Source organism: Zootoca vivipara, chromosome 1, assembly GCF_963506605.1.
Source record: "Zootoca vivipara chromosome 1, rZooViv1.1, whole genome shotgun sequence".
NCBI classification, from domain to species: domain Eukaryota; kingdom Metazoa; phylum Chordata; class Lepidosauria; order Squamata; family Lacertidae; genus Zootoca; species Zootoca vivipara.
The window spans coordinates 72,977,516-72,997,239 of record NC_083276.1 but is presented as its reverse complement, the minus strand read 5'-3'; the positions used below and the strand labels follow the sequence as shown (position 1 = coordinate 72,997,239).

Genomic DNA, 19,724 nt, shown 5'->3' with positions numbered 1-19,724 from the left:
TGGGAAGTTGAAATAATCTCTTCTTCTCATTCACAATAATGAGCAGCGAATTTCTTTTCAAAGCAGTGGTTTAAACTGATGTTGTTATCCAAATGCAAATCCTTCAATTCCAAGAATCATTTGTGATAATGTTAGTGATGTTACTGCTTATTTTAAATACTGGATAATACAATCAGTTTCAGATATTTTGTGCAAGATTGTCTGTCATCCTATTTTTAAAGGATATATTATTTATTGTATAGAAATCTAGACACATGCACAAGGATTTTTTTTATACATTTAGAATGGCCCTTCTTGTATGTGCTGATAAAAAAAAGAATATCCAAAAGTACTGCTGCTACTTGTATTTTCTCAGCTTTTCCTCTAAAAACACAGGGCTTAGTACACCTGTGCAGTTTTTTTTTTGTGTGTGAAAATATTATTGGAAAAAGAAAGAAAACATTCTGGGCATCTGAATACTCTCATCTGCTTTTGTTGCTGAAATGGACTCCATTATTTCTGTAAGGTCTTGAATAAAGCCTGTCTTACATTTAGTCATCACTTACTGCAATCTATATAAACCACAGCTGCCAAGTTTTCCCTTTTCTCACGAGGAAGCCTATTCAGCATAAGGGAATTTCCCTTTAAAAAGGGGAGAACTTGGCAGCTATGATATAAACTTTGGTCTGCAGTACAAATGCTGTGACCATCCTCTCCTTAAAAACATTCTTCTCGGGTGTCTGATTTTCATTTCATATTAGTTTCCACACACCCTCTAATGAAATATAATGTGAATCGGGGTATCATAATATTGCAGGGATCAGCTACTGACTTTAGATCTGCCCCTTTTCCTTTTGACATCATTGGATCACTATAATACTTGAAAATATATAGTTGTTTCATGTGGCATTTTTCACCCTTCCTTCTGCTTTCTTAATGTATAGTACCCATGCATTAGGAAATACCTTCTTTGGTTATAAATAAAATTATCAATGTAAAGTTTGTTTTTACTTGGGCTGGTATGGTTTTCCCAAAGAGAAGAGTGGGATTTGGGCAAGCTGCCCATAGCCCTGAAACCTCATGTACTGTAAAGTTTTCCAAAGTCATAAAGGCCTAAATTAAGGCTTTGAATTTACAGCATGTTAACATGAGCTATGTTGTAATTCAATTTCCTGCCTTCTTTTCTTTCTCGTGAATTAAAGACTGTTTTACTATTATAAGTTTCTTCAATGCACTACACTAGAAGGATAGGTTTCTTATGTATGCAGATGTTTGTGAAAATATACAAAATAGCTGCGGCACAAGAGTAATGCAAAGATTTTTAATTACACAAATTAGCTGCTAGTACCTAAAGTGCAGAATCTGAAATATTTTGTTGGAGGTGTTCCTAGTAAAGAAGAAAACGGGAAGGAATGCCTGGTATGTTTAGCTACCATAGAGATAGGTAAAGAAGACAGGAACAGGAACTGGTTTTCTGACTACTGTTTTGCAAAATCTTTCTGATTTTCATGCACCGAGATACACTGTTTTAAGCTCCTTGGAGAAAAGATGGGGTATAGATGTAATTATTAATGAATGAATACTTAATAATGAGGGCTAAAAGCATGCCTTTAGAAAACAGAGAGAGTTTATTAAGGCCTCCGGTGTGCTAGGAAGACAGACTCCTAGTTCCTTAGTGTTCTGATGACAACACGGCTTTTCAAACTCTCTGAAAATAAGTACCGGAGGAAACCCAAATACTTAACGAGGTTTAATAGTTTGTATATACATAGGTCAGAGAGGCAATAATGCAGAGCCACCCATGAGGCAAGGTGAGGCAACCACTTTAGGCAGAAGGATCCACAGTGGCAGTAGATCTGGTCTCCATAGAAAGCATTGCCTGTAGAAGTCACTCTTGGTCCTTCAAAGACCTGACCTTACCATGCTCTTCTGATTGCATGGGGGAACGAATGGCATGTTCAGAGTAATTAAAAAAACATGTGTTTGTTACAACGTATGACAATTATCATCACTCGGTTACAGTCTCAAAGCAAATTGGAATATCAATAAAGTTATGTGCGAATAATGTGATAATGTGTTCTAATAATGCTTAATTCTTCCTTTCAGGTGACTGTAACAACCATTGGTTATGGAGACAAAGTGCCTCAGACATGGATAGGGAAAACCATTGCGTCTTGCTTTTCTGTGTTTGCAATTTCATTTTTTGCCTTGCCTGCGGTAGGTGGTTTAGAATATTTCAATTTGTTTTTAATTAAGTTTAAATTCATATGCATACATGCAATATTTTCTCATTGGGAGGATTCTTACATATATGAGTTTGAACACACTTGAGCAACTATTTATCACTGCCAAAGTGATGAATTTCTGTGCTTGGGTGTTTAGATTCTGGCTGGTTAGATTCTGCCCAATACTGTTGGGGGCTACCATACTTTTTTTCCAATAGTTACACACAAGCCCTGGATATTTATGCATCCATGCTTTTATCATAAGCATGTTGCATTGTGAGTTTTGTAGTCTGCTATTGTTGCGTAAACAATTAGTATCGGCATATGTAAAATAAAAAGGTAAAGGGTCCAGTCATGTCCGACTCTGGGGTTGCGGCGCTCATCTCGCTCTATGTAAAATAACCATGTGCAAAAACAACACAAACTTTTAATGTAGGTAACTGCCCACTGTAGTGCCTGTGTACCATACAACCTCTTTAAAAGTGTGACAGAAAGTAAAAGTCCAAAAATATGTGGTTCCAGTATAATGGAAAATATGGAAATACGGAAAATGTGGGAGCTCAAGTAGAACCAGCCAGAAGAAATCTGGGACGATCTCAGATTTCGGGCAAATACCATTCAAGCAGAATTTACTTGAAATTAATTTTAAAATGTATACCAGTATGGCATTTCTCTTCTGAAAACACTTAATTATTTTCTTCAGGGTATTCTTGGTTCTGGATTTGCCTTGAAGGTACAGCAGAAACAACGACAGAAGCACTTCAATCGGCAAATTCCAGCAGCTGCTTCTCTCATTCAGGTAATGGTGATTAGAGCCTACATTTACTGCATATATTTTGATAGATTTTTAAAAAAAGAATCCTATTAGGTTGGACTTTTTCTCTTTTTGGTGTTTGTTTGTTTGTTTGTTTGTTTGTTTGTTTGTTTGTTTGTAAGAAGCCTATTTTATTTTTTTGTTATCTTTTGGAATGATGCCAGCTAAAGTAGATTAAATTGAAGAAAGTCCAGCAAATGTTTGAAACTACCATAATCTGTTTTAACTTTTGACCCATTCTGAATTGAGGATTAACTTGCCTCATAATTAGCATGAGTTTTCTGAACTAAGATCTCTTCCCCCACTCCCTAATTTTGAATTTTCCACTATCCCTAATTTAGACAAATGTTCATAGATTAAAAAAGGTTGCCGTTTATAAATTAATGTTGGTTTTCTGTTGATTCATAAATATTTTTTAATTCATCTAACTAATGTTTTAGACTGCCTGGAGGTGCTATGCATCAGAAAACCCAGACTCTTCTACATGGAAAATATATATTAAAAAACCGTCCAGAAATTATCACTTGATGTCTCCTAGTCCCAAGCCAAAGAAAATTGCAATGGTGTCGGTAAGGAACTACATTTCCATTTCCCTTGGGCATTTTGACACATTAATGTTTAAAAATAGATTGAAATGAATGCTTTCCCATAGAATATGCTTTCCCAACACAAAATAGCCTTTCTTGAAAATGTGATATTCAACGTTAGTCATACTCAGGGCAAACTCACTGAAATCAATAGGCTTATTCTGACTATGGCAAAAATTGAATATCAACCAATATTTGCATAACAGGATATTCTTCATATGATACAGGGGGCTCCATCTAGGTGGGCTGGGGGGGCTAAGGCTCCCCAATCCCCCCAAAATTCCACAGCGATCAGCAAAGGGACACGCCAGGGCAAAGTGTCTTCTTCCTGGCACGTTCCTTTGACAATTGCCAGGGGGCCTTCCAGGAAAGTGCTGTGTCGGTCTCCACCAGGGACACACCAGTGCAAATCATCTTGGTCCCACTGAGTCCCTTTCACAAAGGCAAGGCAAGTGGGGGTGGCGGGCTAAGTTGGCCTGGCGGGTTGGGGGGGGGCATGTGTGTGACATCATGCATGTGGGTGCAACTCAGCGGGTCTGATATGTTATCACACACAGCCATGTATATAATAATAATAATAATAATAATAATAATAATAATAAATTTTTATTTATACCCCGCCCTCCCCAGTCAAAACCGGGCTCAGGGCAGCTCACACCAATAAAATTACAATAAAACATAAAAAGCAATTAATTAAAATACAGTATTAAAATTTAAAATGCAGCCTCATTTTAAGTAGTCCATAAATCCAAGCCATGAGGGAGGAAAACACAGGGGTCAGACTAAGTCCAGCCCAAAGGACAGGCGGAACAGCTCTGTCTTGCAGGCCCTGCGGAAAGATGACAAATCCTGCAGGGTCCTGGTCTCCTGTGAAAGAGTGTTCCACCAAGTTGGGGCCAATACTAAAAAGGCCCTGGCCCTAGTAGAGGCCAATCTAGCCACCTTATGGCTCGGGATCTCCAGAGTATTGTTGTTTGTGGACCTTAAGGTCCTCCGCGGGGCATACCAGGAGAGGCGGTCCCGTAGGTACGAGGGTCCCATATAGGTGATTGGACCAGCCTGACTAGCTGGCAGGAAGCTCCAGGAAGCTGTGTTGAGTGTTGTGCAGTTTTCTTCCTCTACACCAATCATGTGGGAGAGGAACAGACTTTGTCTCCTGAATTTTGTTTCAGTGACAAACAGGAATGGAGGTAGAATTCTACAGTGGTACCTCTGGTTAAGAACTCAATTCATTCTGGAGGTCCGTTTTTAACCTGAAACTGTTCTTAACCTGAAGCATCACTTTAGCTCATGTTCGACAGTGGAATTTGCTGCCAAGGAGTGTGGTGGAGTCTCCTCCTTTGGAGGTCTTTAAGCAGAGGCTTGACAGCCATATGTCAGGAATGCTTAGATGGTGTTTCCTGCTTGGCAGGGGGTTGGACTGCGTGGCCCTTGTGGTCTCTTTCAATTCTATGATTCATGGGGCCTCCTGATGCCGCCGCGCTGCCAAGGCACAATTTCTGTTCTCATCTTGAAGCAATGTTCTTAATCCGAGGTACTATTTCTGAGTTAGCGGAGTCTGTAACCTGAAGCGTTTGTAACCTGACGCGTTTGTAACAAGAGGTACCACTGTATCCTCTTGAGGACTTCCTTCATAGACTATGGCATTGACTAAGAAGTCAGTGGTTATAATAAAAGGAACGCAAGTGGAGAAATGTAATTATGGAGTGATGGACTCTGGGAGGAATACAACATTAGGAATTCAACATTAGGAGATAGCTTCATCAGTACAAACATTTCTGCTTGCCTGCTAGAGTGATTTCCCCCTCTCCTCCTCACATCCTGTTCATAAAAGTAAAGGTAAAATTGTAATTTTATAAAAAAAACGTAATTTTATTTCCCCTCGGTTACTTGTAATATAAATTAATTTCTTGCGTTGCATTAATTACATCTTTAGCTTAGCTCATTGTTCATGCAGTCAGTTTTTGTTTTGTTTTTTTTTAAAAGAAGATTTTAAAATGTATTCCTCTCAGGTAAAAAAGAAGAAAGTTAAGACAGAAAAAGATAATGGACCTTCTTCTCCTGACAAAATGTTAGCAGTTCCACAAATCACATTTGACCATGTGATGGAAGATCGGAAATCTGAAAACTACTTGGACTCAAATGAAAATTCTGGTAAGAATTTCGGTTAGAATTTGCATAAACTTAACATGGCAATCTAAAAGCCCCTTTGTGCCAGCCTAGGGGTAAGGCCAGACGCTGGGGCTGGCCAGAGATTTCCCTCTGCTGGTCGCCTCCTGTGCTGTGAAGTCTGCATCACTCTGCCAGGGTAGAGCGGAAGTTCCACCAGCCAGATCTCTGCAGCTGGCAGCCAATGGAAAAACCTGAAACCTGATTCTGGAGGCAGGGGAGGGAAAGACTGAGCTGGCCCTTGATCTGCTGGATCTCAAGCCATCCCATTATTGTCATCAGGCCCAATTTGGACCCCATTCCAGGCTGGCGCAGTGATTTGCCTATTTTTCATCTTCCCCCGCCCCACCAGCCAGCATGAGTGGCAGGAACTGCAGATATAGTGCTTGACCCACTGCTTTGACAAGCCTCACTGCTTCCTTGTTGGGGTTTGGATTATACCCTAAAATAAGGAGCTGTCATTTAACTAGACCAAATAGCCTAATGAATACCTGAGCCCTGAAGAAATTTATAGCCAAGAAAGTTTATAAGAGGCTGTTCTGCTTTACTGCCCACAAGTTTCAATGCTGTTGAGACAGAGTGTACCTACGTGTGTATGAGTGAGTACCTTTGAAGAGTCTGTTTCAAAATATTTTACTCTTGACTTGTAAATATTTCCTATAGAGAAACCATTTTATCCAGGGATTTTAGAAAGATAATTTCTGGATCTATATACTTAACACCCTAACACCTCCTGACCATAATCTGGAAGATTAGCAGCTTTCTTAACATCTATCTAGCGCTTTGATTATTTTTATTTATTTATTTTTAAAGAAACCTCTCAACACTTTCCTTAGTTCCTCCCCCCCACCACCCAGTTTCCAGCATTTATTATTTGAAATCTGAACTGTGATACTGAGGAAAAGGAAACTAAAATGTTTAACTAAGCCAAAGCCTTAATCTTTATCTCTGTTTAGACTGATTTATTTATATGTATTATTATAATTAACAGTATGACAGTACATATCCTTCTAGGGTCCAGAGGCTACTTATTCACTGTTAAGTTGCCTTCTGTTCTGCATGGGTCTTCTGGGTAGCCTCCATTTGTAGAAGAATAATCTGATTTTTCTTGTTAGCTTTCTGCAACATCTTTTAAAAAAATGATTCTGAACAGATGAAAAAATACTTGCACAGATCATAAGCATTCCAGGAAAGCACTACTGTGTCCTTCTATATACCTGCTACTCACACATGGGAATTTTTAGAGCTCACGTCCCTTTCCTTTGAGAGCTTGTTTGCCAAGTGTTCTTCCAAGTAAATTTCATTTTTTATTTTTTAAAGTGCTGTAGAGAGCAAATATCAATGGGGAATACCACATTGGAATGCATATCAGGTAGAAAGTTCACATGCAGTTCTTGGTTTCTCAATAGGTTATGTAGTACAAAAGATGCTGAAGCTTTCTTTCACTGCTTTCTATGCCCAAGTGACATTAACCTTTAACTGTGACTTTCACCATTTGAAGGGCAACATAATCTATAAGCAGGTACTAACTCCCGTTTGGAAACAAAGGTTTCCTTTTCCTTCTGACATCTATTCTCCTTTTTCCTCCTCCTCCCTCTGTTTTCTTCTCTCAAAACTCTTACAAGTGTACAGGACAAAAAGGAATGTTTAAATTTTTTGGTAAGTTAAGGAAATTTGTATTTTCCTACAGCATGCCAGACATTGAAAACTTAACATTGCTTGCAGTGCTTTCCTTATGCTCCCACAGGCCATTGGCTATGCTACATTTCTGCTAACATTCTGCAATTGAAGTGGGACAAATTATTCAATTAGTAATGAAGAAAAGTAGGATTTTTTAAAATAAAAAAATCCTGTTTAATTACATGATATACTCTTAACATTGTCTCCCATAATTGCATTATAGCAAATGAGTTAATCCACTGTCTTTACTCGGTGCCATTTATTTTCTTTCTTCACTTGCTCATTTATAACTGATTAGGATGACATGTGAATCCCATTGTTTTATATTTTTATTTGAAGTCTGCAATAAAAAAAATATGCAGTGCAAGCTCATGCATGTTTACTTGACAATAAGTCTAAATGGATTCAATAGGGCTTACTCCTAGGTAAGTGTGCAGAGAATTCCTTCCAGTAGCACCTTAGAGACCAACCAAGTTTGTTATTGGTATGAGCTTTCGTGTGCATGCACACTTCTTCAGATACCTGTTTGCAGAGAATGGCAGCCTAAGAATCTCAGCTCATTACATTTCTTGAATTCCTAACTGCAACAAATATTTTCCTTATTTTAAAAAAGGTTCAAAACTTTAGTCATATTTTTATAATGGCGGGAGGGGGTTGGGAGATTTAGGGCATGATTCATCATAGATGTATCACTTTTAAATCTCAAGTTACAATGGGATATAGTTAAGAATGTGGTTAAATTTTCCCACTGAATTCCCAGTAAGACCTAAAAGAACTTAATGTTTACAGGATAATGTCCTTAAGATGTTTACTGGATAATGTATAGGACATCGAGGTTAGCTGAAACTTGAAATTATATTATATTAAAATAACTAAATTAGACATAGAATAATTCACCTATTTATTCTTTTAAAGATGGGCTCTGGTTGTGTTTAAGCAAAGAATACATGGAAGCTCCCCCCCCCCAAAAAAATAAGGAGTAAATTATTTATTTAAATTAAAATCTGTGGGTTACTTTGTTTTACTCAAGTGCATAAAGTATAACTCAGCCATAAAATCAGTGACTAAAGTTATAAGCAGCTGGTAAGTTTTAAAAACCTATTAAATAAGCAACACTTTATTAAGAAGCCTTAAACATTTGCAGATCTTGCTGTGGCTAAAATCTCAAACCTGCTTAGTCCGATGAATCAATCTGAATCTGTGATGAAGTTTGATTTCTAACCTGTTGTGAAATCTTACCCATTGTTTATCTGTAGAAAACATCTATTCTGAATGTATCTTCACACATTTCTCTTCCACATTTCTCCCAAAATTTAAGGAGGCTTACAAAGTTTCCCCTTAACATAAGTGTAGTGGGACAAAATGTCTATATACCTTCCATAGTAGAGGTTACTGAAATTATAGGAGGCCTTTTCTATTCTCGTTCTCTAGGATAATACAGTACCCATGTAGGGGGGAAATGAGGGGGGTTGGAATGGAAAAGTGAATAAGGTGAAATAGCCAAGGACATGAGAGAAATATTTAAGAAGTCATAATGATATTACTTACCTAATGTTCAAAAATGCAAGAAGGCTCAACGTGTATTAGAGTAGTTTTAAATTATAAGGAAGAGAAACATATTGGTCATGTGCCTTACTTGCAAGAAATATTTTTAATACCTGTTTTCCTGTTGCTTAAAGATTAACTGATGCAATTTTGGCTTGGATTGCATTACTGCCTCTCTTGACTTTCTTCCTTTCTTTTTCGGTGTTCTGTGCACTGTCTCCCCTACCCCTCCTGTCACCTGTTCACTCAGTCCGACAGCATTCCTGGTCATCCTTTTCTACAGAGCAGCCATCTCCCAGCTCTCCCCCTTCTCCAGGTAATTCTTGCCTCTCTTTGCCTCATTTGCTCAACTCTGGGCTTGTAGACACTACATTTCACCCATTCTGTTACCATTTATGGGACAGATTAGGGTTTCCTTTCTGTTCAGAAGATAGAACTATACAGTGGTGCCTCGGGTTTGTTCCGGGGGTCCGTTCTTAACCTGAGGTACCACTTTAGTTAATGGGGCCTCCTGCTGCCGCCGTGCCGCCAGCGCACGATTTCTGTTCTCATCCTGGAGCAAAGTTCTTAACTCGAGGTACGGTACTACTTCCGGGTTATTGGAGTTTGTAACATGAGCTGTTTGTAACCCAAGGTGTTTGTAACCCGTGGTACCACTGTACTGAAGGTACAAAGCTGAAACAAAACCAGTTGGAGATTGTAATTTACTTCTAGTCTTAAACAAATAAATACTGTGACTACCACTAGGTATTTATACTGAGTTGGATCCAGACTTGTTCTTTTGCAAATGGATATGTTGCTTCCATTTTCAGATGAATGAAAAGGAAGGAGGTGATTTTTGCTTATTCTTCCTTGTCCTTGCAGCTCCTCTTGGCACCTTCCACACTGTTCTGGAGGGTCCCTGAACCCTGCAGAATAGCTTTTCACCTCCAGTGGTGCTTCGCATGAGCAGAATTCTGTTCATGAGTACTCTAGATTCATAGTACCAGTATTTTAAAGGGGCCAAAGAGTCCTGGAAGACATGCTCCCTGCCTTGTAGGTGTTTTCCACCTGGCCTGGGAGGATGGGGCCCTGACTGACTCCAGCTACAAAAAGTGAGGCTGCTGACCAGACTCGTAGGCTGGGTTTGTAGGGGATTTTGTTGAGGTGAGGGTTGTTGCTACCGTTAGTTATTTGTATCTTTATTTTAGGTCTTGTGATTTATGTAGAAATGGTTCAGTTTGGTTGTGCATTAAAAAATAAATAAATTATGGTTTGACTACTTCTGTTATATTATGATTATATGTTCTTTTTATGCTGTAAGCCACTTTGAGCATGGTTTGAACTGCGGAAAGGCAGCATGCAAATAAAATTATGTGTGTATGTAGAAAGTACATACCCAGTCCAGAAATAAAACAAAATAAAAAAAACCATCAAAAGGAGCACAATAATTAGATAAGAATATCAGTCATGAGAAAGCCACCAAGAATAAGTGGGTTTTCAAACTCTTTCTGAAAAAACTAGTGTGGTAACTTTTATGGAGGTTAACTGGACGTTCCAGAATCATGGACCAACCAAAGAAAAAGTCTTCTGCCTTTTGCCTACTAGCAAGTTTAATCTTTACCTGCCTGTTTCTTTTTCACAGTGAAAAGAAACTCTCCATTTTTAGATACAAACACAGGACCATTCATTAGGACTAACAGCTTTGCTGATGAACTCGACCTGGAAGGTGAAACTTTGCTGACCCCAATAACTCACATCTCACAGTAAGTCACAGATTTCTGAATTATGCTCTCATTTGCTCCAGACAAGTTCAGCCAGAACATGCTATAAGCTAAAATATAATCCTAGATCAACCTTATAGTCATTTATGTAAAATCATTCTGTGTAGAAATTAATGTATACTGTCCCCGATATCCATTAAAAAGTTATCCATTCTGCTCATGGAACAAATTTGACTTTTATGCCACATTGCACCAGGTGGATAGTGTTCACTTTAAGCAAAACATACTGCATTGGTTATTGAGTTATGAGATATGCATTTTACTTTTAGCTAATGCTGCGGATTGCTATACGAAAAGTTCTTAGATGGCACTGGTTTTTGTGTTTAGAGATGTGTCATGTTGCGCCTGAACTGCTAATGCCCTGTTTGGACATTTCTCTTGAGCTCTGAACAGTGTGAAATTATTCCTGTTAAAATAGCAGTGATGTGGTATGGAGAATAACAGCACCATTGCAGTACAGTCATACCTCGGGCTGCGATTGCTGCGGGTTGTGCGTTTTCGGGTTACGGACACGCTGAACCCGGAAGTACCGGAATGGGTTACTTCCATGCGCAGAAGCACTAAATTGCGCTTTGCGCATGCACAGAAGCGCCAAATCGTGTCGCGTGTGTGCGCAGATGCGGTGCTGCGGGTTGCAAACGTAGGGTTGCGAACGTGCCTCCCGCACGGATCACGTTCGTAACCCGAGGTTCCACTGTAGTACTCAGATTGAATCCACCTGTTGTCCAGAGAGGTGTCAGGACATGTTGTGGATTATGAGGGTCTGCATAAACAGACTTGGCTCAGGTGTGATCAAATGAAGATCATTCCTAGGAATTAAACTCTTTGTGCAATATTTACGTACTGTATCTTATTCTTCCTATGTATCCTTGTCAATGTCACCAAACTCTATGTGTTTTGACTATACTGTACGCAATTGTGGCTTTAGGCACGATCCCTGGAACGTAACCCCAGCAGGCTTACTGTATAAACTATCCATGTATCAATCTATATAGTACACAAACACAGAAATGCAGGCATATATAGTTCTACTATAATAAAAACAAAAGTGGTTTCTGGTTACAAATAACTTTGTAAAGAAAATTGCAACTTGACATAATTAACAATGAGGATTTATTTCTCAAGGGAATCCATAAACAAATGCTTTTTTATGCTCTTATAACTGTGACTTGACGTGTTTCTTCCTCCCAGTTTTTCTTTTAAGTAGTCTGTTTTGCAGGAACGCTGTAAACTAGTAGCTCTTAAAATTTAAAAGGCTGCATTGGTATAATCCTTCATGCAAGCATTCCAAAGGGCTCCATAGTACATTTCAAAAATATCTAGCCAATCCATGTAAACCAATTAGCATGTAAAAGTCAGATCAAATGCAGCTTCAGTTCAGACTGTAAAAGTGATCCATGCTCTATAAGAGACATATCAGCATGAAGAATATTTTATAGCCCAGCTGCATAACACTGTAACTCCTGGTTAGAGAATGAAGGGCTTTGGAACCAGAAAGAATAATGTGCTGTTGAATCTTGGACTGTAGTGCTGCATATAAATTAATATGCCCCAGGGGCCATGAAAATGAGCGTGTATGAAAGAAACTGATTCCATAACCACAAAGGCGCGAGTAAGAGCCGCTGTGTGAATTGCAGGCATGTGATTGGCAAAAAGTATCTGCAAACAGATTTCACCTGAGAGCATAAAATTACTTCCCTTTGACAGGCAATATAAATCACCTGGCAAAAATATTGGTTACCTACTGTACTGTCAGGAAACTTTCTTGGTAAGAGTCAGATTAAGGAATGTGTTTAAAATCTCTGTTTCCACTTACTTGGGAAGGATGGAGAAACTCTTGCAACTAGTACTTGTCTGTTTCATCACAAGTACGTCAGGAATATCCCAGGGGTCCAGGAGCAGTAAGCCAGCAGCAGCCTTGTGAAAATCGCACTTAGTTAAGGGTGTCTCTGGGGTCTCTCTAACTCAATCATGGCCACGTTTATGAAGCATACATGCCTGTCCACATTAAGGAAAGTGAGAAGGGGGTAGATTCATGATTGGATCCAATGCACTGCCGCAACATGAGTAGGGGCCATAACCTGACTCGGTGCCATAATGTGTGCTGCTTCACTATGATGTTGACCCCAATCTCAGCAGCAGCATAGTAGCTTTTGTTCACACCTGCATTTGCCTTCGAACTCCAGCCAGATGCAGCAGTTCTTCTTTGATGCATGGTTATTTCTTGGATGTGTGGAAGAACCTGGAGCAATATAATACTATGCTGCTTTAGCATGAATTGCATGAATTGGTGAGCAAGAGCAGAACTGGTTTTGCTTCAGGGCAGTATCACAGATGTGTTTCTAAGCACAACACACTTGGGATCATGAACACACTCTGAGGTCGCTTCCAGATGACCTGTTTATTGAGCATTAATTCAGATTTGTTTCTGGGGAGATCTGATTATGCCTGCTGTTTTCAGAGCATTCGTTTGATTTGGTTGCGGGGAGGCTAGATGGCATTGCGTCAAGCAAATGTTACCCTACCCTTTCCAGTCACTTTCTTTCCCCCCGTATTTGAAGAAGCTGGTTTGTTGCGCACCAGCCCCAAATCAAATTGGATTGTGCAACCTGAATTTCCTGGTGTGCAATTGGATGCCACCCCAAAATAGCAACAGTCTGGGAGGACCCTTTATGGCCTGACCTATACAGAGGACTCCTGTTCATCATAGAATATTTGGGGCATCCTCAAAGGGGAGTCTTTCTCTGAACTCCCATTGCCTGATTTAGCAAGATCAAGGTGAGGAGGAGTGCCAAGATACAGTACCCTTTGTGGTGATGTAAACTGAGCCTCAGTCGGAGTATCAGTCACTTCCACTGCAGTTGGAGCCTCTGACAGATGGGAGATTTATGAAAGGGCTTGCAAAGATTTGTTCCCTTTCTGTAAAATTCCCAAGAGCCATACAATCGCCAAATAGGTTTATTTATTTAAATTGTGGCGAAAGGGAGGTGGCACATTCATCCTCCCTATCTGACAGCTCTCAAGCTTTGTCAGAGTGCCAATAGTGGAGAAATGAGAATAGAGCTAGAGCTTTAGGAAGTATAAGGGACAGTGGGTGGTATCTTCCCCACACCCAATAGACCAACGATATCTGGTCTCCCGAGTCATAGTCCAACGCTCTTAACAGTTAAGCCATTTATACCAGTTTATTTGATTTACTGCAGGAACTTACGTTTCTTCTCCATGAAAAGCACTATTACTGCTTGTGAGGATCACATTGTGCTAAGTGATTTTCACATTCCCAGATCCAGGTCAGCAAGGGGGGCAGATGACCTCCCCCTGGTCGAAGGCAGGCAGCAACCTTTAGGGAGGTATGGGTCCCATCCCAGAGTTCTGCCCCTGCCTTCATTGAGTGCAGCCAGTCACCATTAGCTCTCACTGATCTCCTTAGGTTTATAAATTATTTTTTTAACAGCTTAGTTAGGTGGTTTTTCTTTCCTCATTCCATAGATATATGGAAATGCTCTGCATTTTCCTCTTTTTAGCCTTGGCACTTTTGTCTTTCCTCCCTTTCCCTCTCAGCAAAGGGACGGGAGAAGCAGCCCAGTTTCTTCCATTCTCAGAGTGGTAATGCTGGAGAAGCCTGGCAGGGCTGCTGCACTACAACACTCTTTTCATTTTGGCACGAACGCCATCGTCCGGCTCGGATTAAATCTTACAAAGCTTCTTTTTAGCATGAACACCATTTTCTGAAGAATTGTGTGAATTGACTAAGGAGACAAATGAGATTTAAAAGATATTCCCTGTTCATATTGTATGTCAAACGGGTGGATTGCATTTCCCATCCCCCTGGCCCCTGCTGCCAATATACCTTTACCATACACATACACCTTAGCCAAGGCAGTATTTGGCCAGAAGATCCTGCAGAAGTTCCTCCTGCCTTAGCTCCTACAGCCTTAACCTGCCCTAGGGAGGTTAGCTATTGTACATCTCATCCCTGCTGACCTGGAACTGGGAATGGGAATGGGGAGAAGCACAGTTGTACTCACCTGAAATGCAGTTTTTCCATTCCCAGTGAAAAGTCAGCAGGCCCCACCCTAGGTAGTGAGCTGCAGGAATGTTTCTTCTTCTTCATCATCATCACCACCACCACCACCATCATTTCCTTACACAGTTGAGGTTAGTTGCAGTGTTTTTGTTACAGAAGACCCCTGCCAAGAAGGATAATGATCCAGTCATTTTAGAGAATATATACACCAATGTACATACGCCAACTAGTTGCAAAATCTCATAGCCAAAAAGATGTTGGGTTTGTGACACTTTGAGTTTTGTATATACAATGGCTGTGCCTTTGTTTATTCCTGGTAATTTGATTATTCACCTTTGTGATTCGGAGGCAGCTTCTTAGTTTAATGATACATTATGTCCAGAGCAAACATTTGTAATCTCTGTGGTGTGGAGGAATCCTTATTTGCGCTGACAAGATGGCTCATATTGTAAATGATTCCTACTTTTATCTTCCTCCCTCATTTCCAAAGGCCCTTGTAAAGTCTGAGCAAATACAGCTTATTCACTTTCAAGTGGTCAGATATAATGACTGACCTGCTGTCACCACAACTCTGTTTGCAGGGCAGCTAACAACATTTAAAATGTGATTTGCACACAGACAACTTGATGGTTAATTGCAGAGATGAGTTGAACAGCAGCAATCAAAGCAAGCATACAGCCAAAGATCAGGCATGAAACAACAGTTTTCTGACGTGTTACAATCAAACTTGTTCCGCATGAATCCTATTTCCTTCTGTGTTACGTAATTAGATCTTTGTCACACAGTATTCCATCCTTTACAGACTTTTAAATAAACAACCTTCGTCCCCACCCCACCTAAGAGGCAGAGAAAATAAGAAACTATGGTAGTTGTATACTATGTTAGCATACAAATTATTATTATGATGCCATTACTATTGCCTTACACATGCCTTTTAGTTCACATGTGTACATTCTAGTCTAAAAACAATATATTTGTTGTTTTAAATTGTGTTTTTTTAATTGTTCCACAACCTGAGATCTCAGGATAATGGGCAAGCTCTAACTATTCTTTATGTAACATAATAAAAGCATTTAGAGGCTAAATGCTTTTAGGCACACAACACTTATGCTTTCCTCAGGACAGGAGCTATGTGCAGAATAGGAAAAAAGAGATACTGTGCTAAGCTGGCCATTGGATGGTTTACTGGGTTTCCATTTCTTTGATTGGCAGAGAATGAATTGGCAGAGGACAGGCTGCTATCTTTAAATGCAGGTTGGGGAGGGGGATCTGGGCAAAAAAAGGAGGTTAGGAAACCATACTATAATCCTCCTACAAACTATACTGGGATATTTCTGATGGGATTAGTTTTCATGCTCTGAATCAGTTACATAGCAATGGCAAACACTGACATGGCACATTTACAGGCCAACAGAAGAGAATGTTATTTCCTTTGGCAAATAAAACAATAAAAAAATACACCTTGTAGCAGATGCATACACTTGTATGTTGATGTTCTACCACTTTAAAGTAGTAAAGACAGCTGCTGCTTTCATGCTGTAGATTAATATTAGATTCCTTGTTTTCCATGAGTTGGTTTACTTGACTGATGTTAAGTAATTAAAGTAGACTCCAGCTGCTTAAATATTCAGAAGCGCAAGGCTCATCTAATGCAAGGCCAATGAGCAGCTGCCTTGTGCCCTGACTTTATCCATGTTTATTTTGGACACCACACAGAGCAATAAATGCAAATGCAGGAGTTGGGATGAGAGATGTTGCCCCATATTTATTTACTTCATTGAATTCTTATCATCACTTCTGTGTAAAGTCAGTAAATTTGTCTTTTGACCATACTATAATTAATATTGGGTATTATGTACATAGTACTTTATGTAAAATATTACACATAGTAACATTGGCAGCTAATATTCCAAGAGAAAGTTTGCTGCAATCTTAAACTACTTATTATACCCTGATACAGTACTTTCTTTTTCTTTTTCTTTTTAAACGGAAAATAGGTTGGAGGGGGGATTTGAAGCAGAGAAGGAAAAAAATATAAGGAAATAGCTAAGCACCCATCTCCCTACACCTTCTCTGTTCCATGTTGCTCCCCTCTTGAACCCGTGTTCCTTGCTTAGAAAACAATAACAGCATTTGAGCTTGGCTGTGGCATGCTCTCAACCACCTTAGTCAGCTGGATCTAAACATTTTCTTCAATGTGTGCAAGATAATCAAAACCCTTTGGCAAAATTTCCTTACAAATAAATCAGCCAAGTTTCTAGAACTGAGGTTCAAAATAAAAGGTTCAGTTTGTGACTGCCATGCATTCTGCTAGATGTTTTTCAAATGTAATTAACTGGAGGTGGCAACAATTCATAACCTTTAGTTTTCCACCACACAAAGTATCTAAAATAAAAAAGCTTTGTGTGCTTTACATTTAGGATTGACCTCCACTATAGGCACACATTAAATGCCTAATGAATGTGAAGATTCTTATCAGAAGATGGATCTGTGCAGTTTTGGTGGGATACTTCAATCTATTAGTGTATATAAATGTGGATTGGTTCGACCAGTTCCCCCAGTTTGCAGCTCATTCCGGATAACTGTATATGCTTACCTCTATATACCGGTATAGCTTTCTGGTGTAAAATTAATGTTTCTCATTAGTTTCAGTGGAGGGATTCATTATGTGAACCTACATGTGTACACATCCATGTGCACCTCTCTCACTGTGAGCTAGGATTTGTTCCTTCCTTTGAAATAAGTAAGGGAGCTCTTTCAAGCCCACGAGTCCCAGGTGTGCATTGGAGCTCTCATATACCCCTGGTGCTTTTTCTTTGATGGTACTCACCAGTATGGAGTACCAGCACATCTTTTTTTGTTGCCCATGGCAGACATCTTGGTCTGGCACCCAAAGCACCTCTTCTATTTTATTAATTTTTTAAAACACTGCACACCCCCCCCCTAAGCTGGAGTGCAGTGTTAACTTGTTATATTCTGGCTTGCTTTCTGCTTCGTTGGCTCATGATTTATGAGGTTTTCCAAGGCACTCCTTAAAGTCTACCACATGAAGTTATGACACGCAGGAGATATGGGGAAATGCATCAGAATAATTTGCTAGGGGTTTGTTGTTGTTGTTTAGTCGTTTAGTCGTGTCCGACTCTTTGTGACCCCATGTTGCTCCATTTCATTAAAATATTACACAGCCAAGACTGCTTATCCAACCTAGGCGATAAGCTTGCAGTGACCTTTTTCTGCAGCCAGTTTCTAACCCAGAATTCCTCGCTGAATTTGGTTGGAATGAATGAGCAAATCACACCGCAAGCAGCAGTTGCACTCTTGGCCCTAGGTAGTTGGCCTCAATTGAAATAAATGGGGAGCAGCTACTGAAGGGTAATAAAGCTGTAGTGATTTTAGCAGTTATTCTGAAACCATCTGCTTTTCATTTTATAAATCTAAACCAATCCTGCCCGTATCAAATTTTAGGCGCACATTTAAATAATAATATTGGAATGCATTTTACCCGCACCCTTTGCCGTAATGGAAATGGTACTTTTATTAATATCATGATCGTTTGTAATGTTCCTTGCTTAAAAATAGGAAGTGCATCAGGAGATTTCAGTGCTGCACAACAGTGTCCTTTTTTGCAGGGCGAGGGGGAGAGTCTTTATCCGCTAGATCTCTTCATAATCTTATTTTAATGCTATCTCTCGGCAACATTAAATTATTAAACCATTATTAAACCAGTTTCATTTTTTAAAAAAATTAACTTGAACCAAAAAGAGTATGTAATGGCCATTTGGACCATTTTTGAAACTCCCAGAGGTTGCACATCACAGCTGGAAACAACTTGTGCTATGAAACTCAATACTGGCAAAAACATAGGCTTCTGTCCAGAGAAGTGTGAAGGATAGACTCATGTGTACAGCAGGATTTTTGTGGTCATTTTTTGAACAGTAGTTGCACAGGGGGCTGGTCTTTGGAAAAGAGCAACAGAAGTCCTGCTGTACACAGCCGATCCCTAAAACATCTGCACAACTGCTTAGTGGATAATGGTATTGGTGCTGAGGCAGACATAAGCTTGTATATTGTGTTGACATGGAAAGAGTATAATTCCTCTAAACCAAAGCCCCATACTTCTCCAAGTCCATCCAATTCTTCACCTTGAATGACTTTGCTGGTATAGGAAGAAGAGGTGTCACCTGAAATCTGGCAGGGCAGGAGGAGGTAAAAGTCTTCATTTAGGTTACCTGAAACATTCACCTGGGAGAGAGCATTGCGGATGTGCCTTTCCCTTTAGGAACTACATAGTGGAATAGAACTGAGTAGGTGAAAAGCAGAAATGCTGCACTGAAGCAGCAGCAGTTCTGAGTAACAGTGGGCTTTGTGCAGCTATGCCGTATTCAGAGGAGGCTCATCAGAATGAATGGACAAAACTGACTTGCCATTTGGTTTCAGTGGTGAGCATGATTTTGTTGGCTACAACCAACAAAAGCAATGCAGACTTGCCAAAATGTCCCCTGGTAAACATTGGTTTTAAGTATGACCCCAGAATGCCCTCAAGCCCACATATCCAAGAGAGTGCCTGTACTGTATCCCCCCCCTCCCGACTTCCTTACCATTATCTCTTTATCTGCATGTTCAGACATAAGCAGTTAAAGGAAAGCGGTTAGTGACTGCTCCATAACCGCAGAATTCCTCCCAAAGATGTTCCAAAATCTGAGCATTCTCCAGAAGCACTGAAAGGCCTTTCAGAATGAAACTGTGTGGCAGTCTAGCCCTCACCTCTAGTTCATCCCTGTGACAATATTATGAGGATGGCCCAATGGTGCCTAGTTATGCAAATGGTAAGGCAGGCAGCAAGAGGTTTGTGACACCAGCAGCCTTTACACTATTACTATTGAAATTCAGATGTCTCCTTAATTGATTGATTGATTGATTTGATTGATTGATTTA

General features: G+C 39.8%; 1 protein-coding gene across 2 annotated transcripts in view; it reads left to right on the top strand.

Annotated features, from left to right (window-relative positions):
- KCNQ1 (potassium voltage-gated channel subfamily Q member 1) overlaps positions 1–19,724 on the top strand; it is a 282,319-nt gene that overhangs the window by 91,009 nt on the left and 171,586 nt on the right. Inside the window, exons 7-12 of one of the 2 annotated variants that reach the window (XM_035120964.2) lie at positions 2,086–2,196; positions 2,908–3,003; positions 3,459–3,587; positions 5,618–5,759; positions 9,250–9,315; positions 10,624–10,744. In XM_035120964.2, coding sequence (XP_034976855.1) covers positions 2,086–2,196; positions 2,908–3,003; positions 3,459–3,587; positions 5,618–5,759; positions 9,250–9,315; positions 10,624–10,744 — 665 coding nt within the window. The remainder of the gene's footprint in view (positions 1–2,085; positions 2,197–2,907; positions 3,004–3,458; positions 3,588–5,617; positions 5,760–9,249; positions 9,316–10,623; positions 10,745–19,724) is intronic. The other variant, XM_035120972.2, reaches the window with a different exon arrangement.